The sequence below is a fragment of the Acipenser ruthenus genome, chromosome 24 (assembly GCF_902713425.1).
Source record: "Acipenser ruthenus chromosome 24, fAciRut3.2 maternal haplotype, whole genome shotgun sequence".
Lineage (NCBI taxonomy): Eukaryota > Metazoa > Chordata > Actinopteri > Acipenseriformes > Acipenseridae > Acipenser > Acipenser ruthenus.
Genome location: NC_081212.1, coordinates 7,958,341 through 7,974,938, shown reverse-complemented (window position 1 = coordinate 7,974,938; position 16,598 = coordinate 7,958,341). Strand labels below are relative to the sequence as shown.

The 16,598-nt window shown below is 43.1% G+C and overlaps 1 protein-coding gene across 2 annotated transcripts; it reads left to right on the top strand.

Annotated features, from left to right (window-relative positions):
* LOC131700528 (3-methyl-2-oxobutanoate dehydrogenase [lipoamide] kinase, mitochondrial-like) lies at positions 1-15,681 on the top strand. Of its 2 annotated transcripts, XM_058998316.1 has the most exons (11): positions 1-479; positions 2,836-2,904; positions 3,933-4,043; positions 5,417-5,464; positions 5,835-5,954; positions 7,540-7,638; positions 10,097-10,170; positions 10,805-10,933; positions 13,148-13,237; positions 14,414-14,569; positions 15,189-15,681. In XM_058998316.1, exons 1-11 carry the CDS (start codon positions 234-236, stop codon positions 15,331-15,333), a joined length of 1,287 nt encoding a protein of 428 aa, XP_058854299.1. In that variant the 5' UTR covers positions 1-233; the 3' UTR covers positions 15,334-15,681. The 2 variants fall into 2 exon arrangements, with proteins under 2 accessions (XP_058854299.1, XP_058854300.1); XM_058998317.1 differs by lacking the exons at positions 2,836-2,904; positions 3,933-4,043.
* Positions 15,682-16,598: the final 917 nt, after the last annotated feature.

Here is a 16,598-nt window from a genome sequence, read left to right as displayed (position 1 = left end):
CGTCCGCTCCTCCTCCTGTGTGTCAGACTGTGAGCCATGCTTGAACAGACATGGACAGTTTGTATTGGTGCGGGATATGGAGCGAAGGTCGTGTGTTGTGGCAGGGAGACATACAGAAAATATATTAAAAAAAACAAAGCTACCATTGTGACTCGGTAGAGCGAGTTCACGTTGAAAAAAGAAGTTACAGTTTGTTTTTTATTTATTTTTTTATGGATAAATAATAATTGAGGATGCGGTACAGTGTGGCTGCAGGTAGAGCGCTTGGGGCGCTTGGTGCTGTGAGTCGGGGGGTCGCCAGGGTGTCACTGGCCACCAGCTCCCGGGTTCTGCAGCCTGTTGTTGCCGCCGACACCGACACCATAGGCTGCAGGAGGTTCCGGTCCACCTCGACGGGTTACAACGAACTAGCTCGCGAGAGAGCCAAGACAGTTACCTCGTTCTACAACCAGTCTGCTATCGATGTTTGTGCAGAAAAGGTACCGCTATCGACCTGGAATAATAATTGCTTTGTTGTTTTGAAAGATGAAATATATATATATATATATATATATATATATATATATATATATATATATATATATATATATATATATATATGTGTGTGTGTGTGTGTGTGTGTGTGTGTGTGTGTGGTTTTAAACCACATATTGTCGTAGGTGCATTTTATGTATGTATTTGTTTTTAAATGTAGCCAACAAATGTGTATACTGTGAATACGTTATTTTAATTAATAACACTCGTATTAGTATTGTCATGTCTGTCTGTTTGTAATATATGTTCCTACCTCCAACAAACACGTCGTTGGACAGTATATAGTTTTTTAGTTATCCCAGTTCCGGTTAGTACGGGTTTTAAACTGGCTCTGACTGGTTTTCATCTGCCCGTCGTGGTTTAAATAACGGTGATGTTATTTTAAGAAAAATAAAGCGTTTAATTTGAAGTCCGCGTACAGTAAGGTTATGTGATTGGTGTCTTTAAATAGAGAAACCGCTGTGGGCAGTTTTTTTTTTAATAGCCTCTAATAGCCAGTAAACAGACATGTTTGTTCCAAACTTTTGCAGGTCACTTAAGTCCACGCGCAGTTGCTCGAATTGCTAGCAGGGGTGGAAGAAATGTAAAGTAGTGTGGATTTGAGCAGTTTATATTACGAAATGTAAGCTGTAGAAGAGAACGTGAGACGTGCTTCGCTCGCCTTTCTCCCTCAGTGTACGTGTGTATCAGAACGTCGCTTTGATTCAAGCTGGCACTTATGACACGGGATTTTAAGTGACAACTGTTCCGGCTCACTTTAAAGGTCACTCGGTTACAGAAGGGTTACAAAAACATTATCCTGACTGTGTGAAGTCACTTTCTTAAATCCTAAGTGACTTCAAATGTCATTTTAATGTATTTTATACAGTCCCCTTGCTGGTGTTGAAAACATTCCGAGTGGTTCTGGGTTCAGTTGCTTCAATATTGAGTTATCATTTTTCTATTACCATACAACCCCCAGCACAAGTACAATGAAACACGTAGTTGATATGCTGTGCATAACACTGGAGGGTTGCATAAAACATATTGTATTTAAATATAACAAGGTTACACTTTCCCTTATCTAAAGTAATGACTTAAATGCATTAAGTTGGTTTCTGCAACACCGGTCATCTCAAGAACCACTTAAAGAGGGAATCTGAACTCATTTAATACAACTGTCAACAGAGCGAAGGTGATTAGCGAGCGTTCTGCATGACAACAGAGCATTTAGACAGCAGGACAGGTTGAAGGGGATCAGCGAGCGTTCTGCAGGACAACAGAGCATTTAGACAGCAGGACAGGTTGAAGGGGATCAGCGAGCGTTCTGCATGACAACAGAGCATTTAGACAGCAGGACAGGTTGAGGGGGATCAGCGAGCGATCTGCAGGACAACAGAGCATTTAGACAGCAGGACAGGTTGAAGGGGATCAGCGAGCGATCTGCATGACAACAGAGCATTTAGACAGCAGGACAGGTTGAAGGGGATCAGCGAGCGATATGCAGGACAACAGAGCATTTAGACAGCAGGACAGGTTGAAGGGGATCAGCGAGCGATCTGCAGGACAACAGAGCATTTAGACAGCAGGACAGGTTGAAGGGGATCAGCGAGCGATCTGCATGACAACAGAGCATTTAGACAGCAGGACAGGTTGAAGGGGATCAGCGAGCGTTCTGCAGGACAACAGAGCATTTAGACAGCAGGACAGGTTGAAGGGGATCAGCGAGCGATCTGCAGGACAACAGAGCATTTAGACAGCAGGACAGGTTGAAGGGGATCAGCGAGCGTTCTGCATGACAACAGAGCATTTAGACAGCAGGACAGGTTGAAGGGGATCAGCGAGCGATCTGCATGACAACAGAGCATTTAGACAGCAGGACAGGTTGAAGGGGATCAGCGAGCGATCTGCATGACAACAGAGCATTTAGACAGCAGGACAGGTTGAAGGGGATCAGTGAGCGATCTGCATGACAACAGCATTTAGACAGCAGGACAGGTTGAAGGGGATCAGCGAGCGTTCTGCATGACAACAGAGCATTTAGACAGCAGGACAGGTTGAAGGGGATCAGTGAGCGATCTGCATGACAACAGCATTTAGACAGCAGGACAGGTTGAAGGGGATCAGCGAGCGTTCTGCATGACAACAGAGCATTTAGACAGCAGGACAGGTTGAAGGGGATCAGTGAGTGTTCTGCATGACACCAGAGCATTTAGACGGCAGGATGTAAAGGGAGACGACGGTTCAGGTCTCAGTGTTTCTCTGTTGTCCATGATGGAAGCAGTGTTCCTGTGTGTGACCATGCTGTTTGTTCTCCCCCAGCCCTCCGTCCGCCTGACCCCTACCACCATGCTCTACTCCGGGAAGTCTCCGGATGGCAGTCATGTGCTGGTAAGGATTTCCAGGGAAAGTCGTTCTGGTCACTGACTCAGTTAACACCTGACGGGGCGGGACGCTGCTTTTGCAGTTTGAAATCCATTCCAGGGAGATCGTGTATAATGGGAGAGATCAGTGGTGATTGCCAAGACTTGCAAGACAGACTGGTCATTAAAATGTATTGGAAGTGGGTGTGAGTCTCTCTTCAGGGTATTTAGTGGGTTTGAGTGGTAAGAGGCTGGCAGCCCCTAGTCGTTCTGCATGCCTTCTGCTAATCTGTGCCACAGATCTTCATATTGTCTACACAGTGAATAGGACTGGCAGGGAGTGGTCTCAGTAGTTTTGCGGTATAATGTATCTGACACCCTTTGCTGTTCATTCACTAGGATTCCAAATTACATTTCTTTGGGATTCCAGACCACAGTTTCACTAAGTACACACACACACGCACACCACGCACACACACACACATGCTGCTTCTCACAGCTCAGTCTGCCTCCACTCACATTGTTTCCATTAGTCCTGTCTCCTCGTTCTAGCTCTAGATTCATATGTACTAGAATACTGTTTATTATTCTACACATATCAATGATACATTTAGACACTAGTTTCATTTGTGAATGTATTTTAAATATAATATACTGTATAGTAGCCCCTGGTATTGATGTGATATGACATTTCTTTGAATCAAAGGACTTGTATCATGTAGTTTGTATCAGATCGAAATGACAGCATTTTTAAAATTAGCTATACTTTAATTATAACCATTAAACTATATACTATAGAAATCTGGAGTAAAGGGTACTGCGTGAGCCGGATTTGACGCGCTCTGTGTCGGAGTGACCAGTAAGCCTCTCTTGGTAAAGCCACTACTAGCTGCTCTGACCTGGCATGGAGCGGGTATCAGCACTCTACACATATTGTCTATGAAAGTTTCCAGAATGGTGTTTTTGAGTAGCTATTTCAGGAGTCCTTACTCTGTGCTTGATTGAGCTTGCTTCCTATGTGTTTCCCTGACTGTCTGTCTTGTCTGTGATCTCCAGAGCAGTGCCAAGTACCTGCAGATGGAGCTGCCTGTGCGCATTGCGCACCGTGTCAAAGGGTTCCGCAGCCTGCCTTTCATCATCGGCTGCAACCCCACCATCCTGCAGGTGGTGAGTACAGCGTGGATAGAGGGGCTAGGCAACCATAAACTGGAAGACAAACCCAGCACAGCTTGTGTTAGAGGGGCTAGTCAACCAGAACCTGGAAGACAAACCCAGCACAGCGTGTATAGAGGGGCTAGTCAACTCGAAACACAGTCAGAAACTGGAAGGTAAACCCAGCACAGCTTGTGTTAGAGGGGTTACTCATCTCACCACCTGCCTGCAGTTATCTGGGGATTACCTCTGTGTGGTTGATGCAATCCAGCTGGATTCCTGCACTGTACTTTAGGTGATCTGCTAAGAAATGATCCCAGCAGGGTACAGAGCTGGTGTTTGGGGAGGTGGTTGTACAGTGAATAGGGGTGTCCAGACTACGTCATAGGGTACTGTATATAATATATCCTTTACATTTTAAACATTTTTTTTTGGTAAAAAAAAAACAAAATCCCTCTAGCCCCATTTATAATTGTGATGTATTTTGTTTTAAAAGCCCCTGGTTTCCGTGGTAACTAAGTGAGTTCCTGGAGAGGCCTGTCTTCTGAACCTCCCTCCCACAGCACTTGTTTACTTCCCTTGCCCTTAACTGTGAACCTTCACCTGCTTCTGTCCTCAGTCTGGCAGGCTGCTTCTCTGAGGGTGAAACTGCAGCATTTCTCTCCTCGAGGAACCAAAGACATTGTTTTGATAGAATGCTGTGGTTTGGGTGGGTGAAGTTGTTTTAGGTGGTTCTCTGTGCACGTGCTGTACACTCTGCAGAGCGGGTGTCGTTTTAGGCAGTTTTGTACAGTATGGCTGTTGCCACTGTGACTGCCAAACTGCATGGACATAGCTTGCTATTCCAAATGTAATATGCAATACAGTGGAGTAATCAACAAGGATGACTTGCACAACTTGGGACCTGCGCTCCCTGAAGAATTAAAAGCAGTACAGGATTCCTGTGTGTGCTGTAACAATTATTTCAACAGGAAAGCAATTACATCTTGTTGCAGCAAGACAAGCAAAAACAAAAAAACAAACGACCCTTTCTGATGGAAGTTAATGGTAGTTGCTGAGTTATATACCATTTAGGTTTTCCAGTGCCATTTAGATTTTCGGTTATGATTTTAAATGTTTCAACCTTTATAGACAGCTTTTTATCTAATGATTTAATACCATGGGTTCCAGTTGATTTGTTCTTCATTAAAGAAAAAAATATTCTCCTTTGAAAACATAGTGATCTCAAGTTCATACCCAGGTTATTGGAACCATTTCTGAACCCAGCCCAGGAGTATTACGCCAGGGGTCTGGTCTGTCCGGAACGGTGTCTTGTTTGTGGAGCTGCCTCCTTGCTTTTCCTGCACTTGTTGTGGTACACTAGGTAACCCGATCTGTGTTTCTTTCAGCACGAGCTTTACATCAGGGCTTACCACATGCTGTCAGACTTCCCCCCGGTAAGTGATGTTTACTTGCTGCTAACAGCAGAGCAGTGAGGCAGGAAGCGGTTGCTGTTATAAATATTTGTAAATGTTTGCATTAACTGCAGTTCACTAAACTGCCATTTACACTTGCATTACAGTTGAAACGCAGGTGGATTTGAACATTTGGAACATCACAATTGCTCAAGTCTTTTAAGTTTAGTGAATTGCTGAAGCGTGGACAGATTTCCCTTGACGCTCAGTTGAAAATCAGTTTCATTCGCAATGAGAAGACTGTGATAGAGGGCTAAACCACACACCGCTACCCCACTGTGTGCAGTGCTGATCTCCTCTCTTTGAGGGCAGTGTAAGGTTGGTACCCCTCACTCTCACTCTCTGCCTGCAGATAACTGACCTGGAGGCAGAGGGGCGCTACTGCAAGCTGGTGCGGCAGCTCCTGGACGATCACAAGGACGTGGTGACCATGCTGGCTGAAGGGTTCAGGGAGAGCCGCAAGCACATCCAGGTACAGCCCTGGCCATCCCAGGCACAGTTACTGTGTCTCCACTGGATCCACAGGCCTAGCACCCTTCGGAAAGGTTATCGCAGTATATTTGCATGGCCCTTTTGCAGTTTGCCTATGCTTTTCCTTTGGTTATACCATGCAGTTACCATAGTTTACTTTGGGTTGCCATGCTTTAATATTCTTTACCACACCTCTCTAGGCTTTACCATGCTTACCTATGCTTTACCATGCTTTCACTGTGATGTATTACACTTTTATTATGGTAAACCTTTTATAAGGGCAGATGCGCTGGCTTTCTGTGACTAGGTTGTGCCATTTTGAAAGGACAACAAGCTAACAAAACAATTCTGTATTGCTGCCACTTGGTAAGTCTCATAGGTTCCTACAGTATATATTAAAGATAATTATTGTAGGTTGTAGGTTGGGACAGCAGAGTCATTGTCACATGATTTGAATTGAATTAGGAAGGATGTTTTAGGCAGGTAGAACTCTCCACAAGCTCTATGCAAGTTCAAAGCCAGGTAAAGACAGAAATGCTAATAACTCAGAACACAGAAACACTCAATTGCAAACATCACAAAGACAAGGGAAAGGTTGAACAAAAAACTACGACTTTTGATGCTATTTGATTTTTGAAGTGTCACAGAACACCCAGCAGTGTTTGTAAGAAAGGCATTACTTTGACTTTGCTGGATCACAGCAAATATACATTTTATAACAATTGTTTTCATATTTTTAGCCACACCTCATGGATCATAAATCAACTGGGGGAATACATTTCTCAAAGACAAGAGAACGTACAGTACAGAAACAAAAGCTGCTTAACCGGCTTCTAACAGAAGAGCTCTCTGTAGCAATGCAGGAGAGCACACAGGAAGCCAGCCTTTCCCTGGAGTCCAACACAGAACCAACTGTAACACACAGGGCCAGGCTTCAATACAGGAGGGACAGGCTGAACTTCAACACACAGAGCCAGGCTTCAATACAGGAGGGACAGACTGAACTGCAACACACAGGACCAGGCTTCAGTACAGGAGGGACAGCAACTGCAACACACAGGGCCAGGCTTCAATACAGGAGGGACAGACTGAACTGCCAATCAATTCAGCAAAGCAGCCCGACCAGCTGCATTCACATGAAAACAAACAGATCATCAAAGCTCCAAACGAACTCCTTCCTGGGGACATTTATAAAGTAATACATTTAACACACTTCAATATACAGATAATGCTGCTGCTGGTGTAGTTGGTGGGATAATTCTGCACATTTATGCTGTTGAATATGCAAACAAGTACCGGTACAAAATAGGTTAACAAAATAGAAAAACAAACTATTTACAGGTGAGGGGTGTTCACCCTGTCACAATCCAGATCACACTCCCTCCTGACATTTCCAAGCAGAAACACTCCTTTCACTCCTGTTTCATGTGAGGGTGGGGTGGGGTGGAGAGGGAGAATCCTAACCATGGTGTGAACTCAAACAGATGAAAGGGAATCTGTTTGAGTTGAGTGGCACTGTTGAAAATGTCTCGATCGCGCTGCTTCAGTTTGGGATCTGGCCTAACGTGAGCTCCTTTCCTATCCAGGATGAAGCTCTGATCAGGAATTTTCTAGACACCACCCTGACATCCCGTCTGGGAATCCGGATGTTGGCAACTCACCACATTGCTCTGCACGAGGATAATGTAGGTATCCAGAAAAAAACATGCCAGCGTCCGGGAATATATGTCCTCGTCCCGTCCCCTCCAAATATTGGTAACACTTATGAATATTTGTACCCAGCGGTCCAGTTAAGCTGCGTACCTGCTGTTTTCATGGATTATGGATTAAATTTAATGTGTAAAAATACACATAGCAATTTTGTTGCCCACTTATCTGCCTCCCCTCCCGCCTCCCCTAAAACCTCCACTAACAACTGCATCTCCCAGAATGCAATGTCTGCAGTTACTAGGAAACTGTACACAAGAAAAACCAACCCAACAAACATTATCCAATCTCTGGCTAGCCCTTTTGTCTTTGCAGCCAATCACAGTAAGAATTAGAAAATTTCGAAGCTTCACAGGTTGAAGCATAAACACCTCAGTCCAGCTACAAATCCAACTAGAACCATCATCAGAGGCAACAGCTAAAAAAAGGTGCCTAAATTTAAACTAACTGTTTTATAACTTATTACAGCATTTCCTTATTTTATTTATCTGTATGTCTTTATACTGTAGTTTTAGCATGTTCACTGAGTTTAAGAATTTAATGTTAAAATATAAGTAACGTAATTAATTTGCAGTGTCAGTGTGACACCTTGAAAAAAATGTGCTGAGCCGATAAAGAACCTTGTAGAACACACGCATGGCTGTACAGGAGTTAAAAGTAACATTGCAGTTAAAAGGCTCTTTTTTAATGCCTACCCCATTACCATTACAGATTGTACAGTATTTATTGAGATTACTCATGACTTCAAGGTAATGTTGCATTTTACCCACTGAAAATACATTTTACTCTCTCTGTTAAATATTAGAGGTAAGTTACTCCCAGACCCCAAACCTTATCTGTAGCGCTGTTTGTACCCCCTTATTTTTTTTTATTTTTTTTTAACAAAATAATAATTTTTTGCATACAAGTCTATAACCATACGTTTTCAACTAAAACCTTAATTTTAAGACTGCTTTCACTAACCCTAACCCTGACCCTAAACATGTACCATCCAGTCCCCTGTGACCGCTCCAGTCTCACCTACAGTAATACATGAGAACAGCCTGACAGCATTGTTCCCATTCACTAGCATTATACATGCATCATTTACATAACAGGATAAATAACAAACATGCATGTAGGGGGAACACATGTTTGCTGGTGGGAACAAATATTCGTTTCCCCTGGGGTTACAAATATTCAGGGACCCAGCATTTGTTTACACTGGTATCTCCAGCAACAGGGATGTAGTGCACACTCTGTACTTATTAATATGTATATATCTAGAGTACCACATAAACAATTGTGATGCAGCTTGTCAGGGGCATCCTTTAATAAATGCTATTGAGAGTATCAGAATCTGGGAATCTTCTTATTGAATTAGTTGGGTGTTTGTGAGTTTAGAGCTCATAAAGGCAAAAGATAACAGCAATGGTTAGTCTGGCACTGCCAGGGACCACGAGAGAGAGAGTGCACCTCAATACTGACCTGAGCACCCCCTCCTGCCAGTCCTGGCCTCTCTCCAGCAGAGACTGCCAACGTTGATGAATTGTCTGCTGTTTGTTTTTAGATCACACTAACATCCACAAGGCTAAAATTCTATCCGAGCTACCTTGCACAAATATCTTGTCGGTCAAACAGTCAGTGAGTTCAGACAGCAAGTACGTCAGACACAAGTCCCAGAGCGAGTCTGTCCCCTGCTCCCCGGGTTGGGTCCCAGACTGCAAAGCCCAGCACCTCCAAGCTTGGTGTGCCTGTGGCAGGAGCTGCGAGACTGAAGTATATCAGGTGCACAATCTCACTTGCTTTAGCTGTGGATAGGAGCTTCTATGGCACCTGCCTGCCTAACTGTAGACAGGGCCATTGCCTCTAACCTCTGAAAAGCACTACATTCACATTAAAAAGATTAACCAGGAGGGGTTCTTTATACAATACAATAGAAATGTATTATTATGTAGGGCCCTTCACACCATGGCACCCCAGAGCACTGTACAAAGTGAAAAACAAAACGAGAGAGCTCATGTATACAATACACGCCAGCTACAACCAATTATATAAAAGCACATTCCAAAAAGTATGTTTTCAACCTGCCAGATGTCACCCGGAATAGAGTTCCACAAACTGAGGAGCACAACAGCACAAAGCTCAGGCTGCAGCTGATTTAAGATGATTTTTTTGGAATAACTAAGAGTTCTGTGTTTTCTGATCTCAGGAACAAATAGGAATATACAGAGTTAGTAGTTCTTGGAGATAGGATGACCCTCATTCATGAAGGGCCTTGTTGTTACGTCAACTTTAAAATCAATTCGGTACGAGAGGTTATGAATGCATGTATCAGCGTCTGTGTAGCCCTCGTATCCAGCACAGGCTTCAGTTGGAAACGTTTCTCAAATGATAGAATGCTGTTCCAATAACAGAATGATCTCCTTGACCTTGCTAGTATTTCTTTGCTCACAGCCTGACTTCGTGGGGATCATCTGCACTCGCTTGTCCCCAAAGAAGATCATTGAGAAGTGGGTGGATTTTGCTCGGTGAGTGCGCTGCTGTGTGGATCTTTGAGAGGGGTTGTCTCCTTATCCAATTGTGAGAAATCTTGGATTGGGATCTGTTTAAGAGTATCATAGTCTGTGTTCCTATTAGCAGTTTGCAGAAAGTGGAATTGGTTAGTGAACTGCCAAATGGTTTTAATCCAGGTCCACCCAAACCACTATTTATACCCCAGTTGTGCATTCCAGCCCGTATTGGGAAAGGACAATGGAGAGATTAAACTTTTAACAGGCAGGCAGCGTCAGACTTGGCTCCTGAGCACCCTGTCACTGTGCTGTGTGTCAATATCCACTGCAGTATCACAGGAATAACTAATATTTACTTTTCAAATCACCCAGAAAGCTTGCTGCTACCAAACCGTGTCATTGACTGTGTTCAGATGTGCAGGTTTAAAACTTACATTCTGGAGGTACACATGAATTAACCTAGCTGCAAAGCAGTCCAATTTCTGTGTGCATATCCTGTAGAGTAATCGCTGGGCTGCATTGTGTTCTGAGCAGCGCGTTATACAACCCTACTTGATTTAAACACTACACTTTGTACTCTAAGCATTCCCTCATTTCCTTTTTGATTGCTCCAGGAGCCCTCTGGTCCTGACAGTCATGTTTCTCTCCCCAGGCGTCTGTGTGAGCACCAGTACGGGAGCTCTCCCCGGGTTCGAATCAACGGCCACGTGGCGGCTCGCTTCCCATTCATCCCCCTCCCGCTCGACTATATCCTGCCAGAGCTGCTCAAGAACGCCATGAGGTACCAGCGCTAACCTGCGGGGGAAACACAACGAGGCTGATCAGGGCTGTGTGCTGGAGGGGATACTATCTGTGCTAGGTTTAGTAGCTCATACAGCATATGATTTAAATGCTTTCTAGTGCTGAATGTTTTTTTTTTCCTAAGTGTTTAATCTTTGTCAAAGACATGCATGTCCGCTATAGAGGTCAGCTGCGGTGTGTATACCGTGTAATGTGATTCCCGCTTTGGGAAAGGGTCCGAAAAAAATCGGGCAGCTCAGACTGGCAGCCAATGGGGTCATCTAAATGAACATGCAAACACAGTATCGGGGCAGCATGGGGTCTCACATTGGCTGCCATGTTCCTAATGCAGTGCAACAGGTGGTGTGTCAATAAGGCAAATGTTCGCTGGATTTGTTTTGAAGTGATATTTACATTTACAGTATTCTTTCAGAAATGGTGATTTTCCACATATTACACCACACAGAGAGAGAGACCCAAAGAGAGAGACAGAGTGTTCCCTGGCCTGTGCTGACTTGAATGTACTTGGCAACAGCTCTTGGCCTGCAGACAATATATATATATTTTTTTTTTTCTTCAAAAAGTGGCCTCATTGTCTGGGGTTGTTTACAGTTTCAGTTCTCAGCCTGCACAGGAAGTCCTAATCTCTCAGCTCATTTAACACTTTCATATACATCAAAAATAACGCTTCAGATGTTCAGCTGTAATGTGCAGTTACAGTAAACGTGAAGTTTCATTTTCACCATACCAGGTAGGAAAGTTTATAACAGGTATGATAGATGGAATTATTTCATTCTCTATTATCACTTCTTGATGTTGTAGCCCATTTCTCATATGCCAGCTAATAGAACCCAGTTTCCCACCTGTAGCATAGATTATTCTGTAAGGACAGGTTAGTACATCCATCTTCCTAATATGTTGTAATATTTACCAGCTCAAAATCCTTTTAGGTGTGCTTCTGTATGATTCTCTATTGCTGTTTCTATTTACATCGTTATTTACCAGGTTTACCCAGCAAAAATGCCCTTTTCAGCCACTCATTTCTGAAGAAAGGTGGCTTAAGAAATGAACACTAGGCATGTGCAACTGTAATTATTGCTCTCCCTGCAACCGAGTCAGTAAATGGAAAATCTCTTTACAAAATCAGTTACAGTATTCAAACCACCTCACAGTCCAGCCTTTAGAATTGATTGTAATGCATAGAATGCATATTAAATAATGATTGAAGTGGAACAGGAACACACACACGCAGGATTTTAAACAGGAAAGGAAATTTAATGAAAATATCAGTGATATTGGTGATTTAAAAGGAGTTTGTGAAGTTTGTTCCTTTAAAAAAGAAAAAAAAAAAAGAAAAAAATCAGTCCTGTGATTCAGAACATGCTTGATCGTTCCAGCCAAGTGTGTGAAAGGGCAGGAGCAGAGTATTCTAGATCAGGATATTGTTGAGCTCTGCACTCTCTCACCTTTCCACTGAATGGACACTTTCCATGGACAGGCAGCCTCTGCTCAGTTTAAGTGCTGGCTGCTCCTCGGGGACAAGCACCCTAACAGCTACTTTAACCCGTTACGTGCCACTGTTCTCATTTGAGGACAGGCTACTTTGTACTTTTGGAGTTTTTAACTGTGGCATCTAACTGTTTTTAAAATTCTTTTTAACTATATTATTATAATAACTTGCTCTAATTTTGTTAACTGCAAAAGTGTTAATTCTGCAAATGTAGCCCTTTAGATGCTTTTAGCCTAAAAATGTTTTTTTCCTTCCCATAGTGATGAGAAAGTGGCTCCATTTTCTATGTGTTGAGCTTCATAGCCGGTGTGAAATTTCACGGCTCTGATTACTTGACTGTCCTTAGAATAGGACGCCGCAGTTTGTAGCTAAAATGAAGGATTACATTATTTTTTTGAATGTATCAAAATACATAAATACAACTTATGTTCTTATTTTTTTTCAAAGAAATGTATTTGGTACTTGATGGGTTAAAAAAATACACAGAAACGTGGGCAATTGTAATGTATGCAACTGTGGCAGCTGTGAAAAGAAAAACTGTTCTACTAAATCACTGTCCAGCTTCTCTTCACAGTTATGCGAGTGTAACCTCTATTTCCAGCTCCCTCAATAACTAAATATAGGGCTTATAAAAGTTTACCATAAAGCACAGTGAAACTACGATAATAAGCATTGTAAAGCCTAGAGCTATGTTTTTGTTTCCAGGGCAACGATGGAGAGCCACCTTGACACCCCCCACAACGCACCTGATCTGGTGGTGACCATCGCCAACAACGACATTGACTTTGTCATCAGGTGAGGGTCACAGAGAGCAGGTGTCTTTGGGTCTCCTGCAAAGGTGCACCAAGGGTTAAAATGCTGCTACAGACTGGTGTCTGTCAACAAACAAATTGGCCTGCTGCCACCATCTCTGCTGTGCTGGCGGAAAAAATAAGAGATTTGTGAGAGGAAGACATTGGCTACTTTTAGAAGTGTTTTATTTTTAAAGCCGAGTGCCCCTCTATCCTGCTCTATTTTACACTAGATTATGTTTACTACCTTCTCTTATCTTGTGGCGCTAAGCCAAGTACTGTCAAGCTTGTGATTGGCTGCCCTGCCCGCTCCCAGAACTGGACTCTGCCTTTTCACCATGGCAACCGCGGAATCAGTGCCAGCCTCGCTCTCAGGAAAGGGCAGCCTCACTTAACCCTAATAGTTTGGTTCTGAGCATTAATTCGGAGCAGATTAGCAACTCACACTGGCAGAGGGGAACTTTAAGCAGAGGGACTGAGATTGTATCTGTTAATGTTTAACGTGTATTCACTGAGGATGCGCTGTTTATCTTCATGGTGTTATATATTCAGAACTGGTTTTAAAAGACAGTGGTTACACTGTTCTATTCCAATGCAAGTAAACCCTGTACATATTGAAGTCTGTCAATTGAGGCATTAGCTGTTGAAGATGTGTTTCAGCCCCGTTTCTCAATACAGTTTACAGAGCATTTTAAACAACCTGTAGTTGCTGTAGTATTATTTGGGTTCCCCCACTTAACTGAAATGTCTGCAGCAGAGATGTTCAGGTTTAAAATCTGACCAGGAATAATAAACTCCCCATTACATTTAATTGGACAGTCCCAACAAACTGCACTAATGTGTTTTGGAACTCTGCCTTCATTTCTTGTAGTGTGGCCAATTCTGCTAGAATTGTAAGGGGGATAGATAGATGCATTTTATATTCTAATTATTAAGGAGTTTAACAATCTATTCATTACAGTATATAAATCCCTGGTGATGTTGTCCTCTGAAAATCACATCACATGTACATGCTAGAACAAACAGTAAGCTATTCCCTTTTGATTCAAGTTCAGCCTGAGGTTGATGCATGTAAGTAGTGCACAGCTTTGTCATTGTAGTGGCACTGCTGTTAAAGCTGGCAGTAGGTGTAGTAACCCTGCTTTGCAGTGACAGAGCTGATACTGGTTTTCATTGTCAGGATCTCAGACCGCGGAGGTGGGATCCCTCACAGCATACTGGACAAGGTGTTGGATTACCACTTCACCACAGCGGAGGAGAGCAACCAGGACCCCCGCATGAGCAACCTGTTTGGGATCATAACCAACAACGGCCCCCAGTCCGGACCCATGCACGGGTGAGACATCCAGCTGCAAGGATCTCATGTGAAACAGCAGCTCAAGACTACTCGAGAGTGTCTCATGTTGTCCCAGATAGTATTATAATAAATAACACGTGTTTCATTCAGAATCCTATCGAGGGACTGGGATTGCACGACAGGTAGAACGTATTCTTTAATTAGCTGGAACCACTTTCAATGCAATCCCTCAAACACTCGACAGAAAATCACGAGGTACAACTCTATATCTAGAAGTACGGACAGACTAATTTGACAGTCGGATAGTTAAGGTAAAAATAGTCAAACAGGTCGACTAGTCGCCACTAAAATAAATCTTAATAAATGGAGTCTAACCCTGTGTTTGCGAGTGCACTGTTTCTAACACTGCTGATTGTACGCTGTATTTTAATACTGCTTGGATTTTATTTATTGTTTTACAACTATTAATGTTCTAACTTGTAATTAGCATGTTAATGGCTATGGAAAGCCCACGGTTCGGAATTGCTGTACAATCTCGTGATGTGTGATTAGCTGACTGTGTCACTTTTCTGTGACGAGTCGATTCGTTCCTTATCTACCAGTTGGCCACAGTCCTTGCCTGAAGCTGGATTAATGAATGTTGTTTGGGTTCCCCCAGGTTCGGTTTTGGCCTGCCCACCTCGGTGGCGTACGCAGAGTACCTGGGCGGCTCTCTCACTGTGCAGTCCATGCAGGGGATCGGGACAGACGTCTACCTGCGGCTGAGACACATCGACGGCAAGGGGGAGAGCTTCCGCATCTGAGCTGCCAGCGGGGCGTGCTGCACGGGCTGGAGTGCAGCTCTAGAACCTGGGGTCTGAGCCTTCCTCTCACAGCACCGGAGGAGGAGAGAGGCACACTGTGGAGCACGGGGCAGAGCCTGGGGTGGAACCTCTGATTTATAACAGTGCCACGTTGCTTCATTTCTAGAGGATCTATCATACAGGCCCCTTACTGTTTTAATGCTATTCCTGCCATCTTCCTCTTCTGAATGTGTGTGCAGCCTTCGACAGAACTTGAACTGTACAGGCAGTAAACACTGAAGCACACACACAACTAGGAACAAGAAATAAGGCTGCTCATGTTAATGAGTGGATTGTGGGGGGTGGGGGGTGGGGGGGGGTATTCTTCAAGTGATGCCACATGCCTTTTCATTTCAGTTATATTCTGTGTTCGTGAAACATATCTGGAGGTTTAAGCATAACTGAGTTTGTATATATACAGTTAACCACCACTACATTATACTGATCAGAAAAATAAATGGACTGTACATTACAGTGTTACATAATGGAAGTGTATTGCATTTCAGCACATTGAGGAAGCTTGACTCTTCCAGCTAAAATGATGTTATAAACTAAAGGAACTGGTCAAAGAGGCAGTTTCTTCTGTCTTTCTTTCTTGTACAGTGTAGCGCACAGAAGTCTGGACTATGACAGACTACAGAAAACACACCTTGGACTTTTACTTACTGCAGTGCAATTTGAACTGTCTATTTTTCTTGGACAACAGTGCCCTCTGCCTGTATCAATTGACAATTGCTATTGAGCACTTCACTGAATTGAATGGTGTTTGTATCTGAGAAACTGCTGGGCTGTGAGCAAAAGTGCACCCTGCTGGCTCAACTTTGTAAAAGCTCGTTCTCTGAATGGAAAAGCAGTGTTTCTGATTACAGGAGAATACTTTAATAACTTTTTAATCAGTTTAGTAATGAGCTGTTGATTTGTTTGGTCTGGTTTGGGATATCAAATGACAGCAGACAACTAACACGTGATTAAGTAATATTTTAACGCAGGTGGTATTAAATTGTTTCTTATGGCCAAATTGGCCTAATTAATTATGGCAATTATGTCTGTGATTATCTATATTATGTACTACCTGTGTAAATGTAAACAATTATTTTGTGTATGTGTGTGTGTGTGTGTCAGATTTGGTTTTTGTTTTCTTAGATGAATAATACATTTTATAGTTACTACTTGGGTACTGATTAAAACAATCAATTGATCTTGTTTATTATTCAAAGAATGGCACA

Excerpts from the sequence above, each read along its gene's own strand:
- LOC131700528 (XM_058998316.1), top strand. The coding sequence starts at position 234 with ATGCGGTACAGTGTGGCTGCAGGTAGAGCGCTTGGGGCGCTTGGTGCT. Across the intron at positions 2,905-3,932 it reads CGGATGGCAGTCATGTGCTG|AGCAGTGCCAAGTACCTGCA; the intron begins GTAAGGATTTCC and ends TGTGATCTCCAG. Across the intron at positions 10,934-13,147 it reads CTGCTCAAGAACGCCATGAG|GGCAACGATGGAGAGCCACC; the intron begins GTACCAGCGCTA and ends TTTTGTTTCCAG.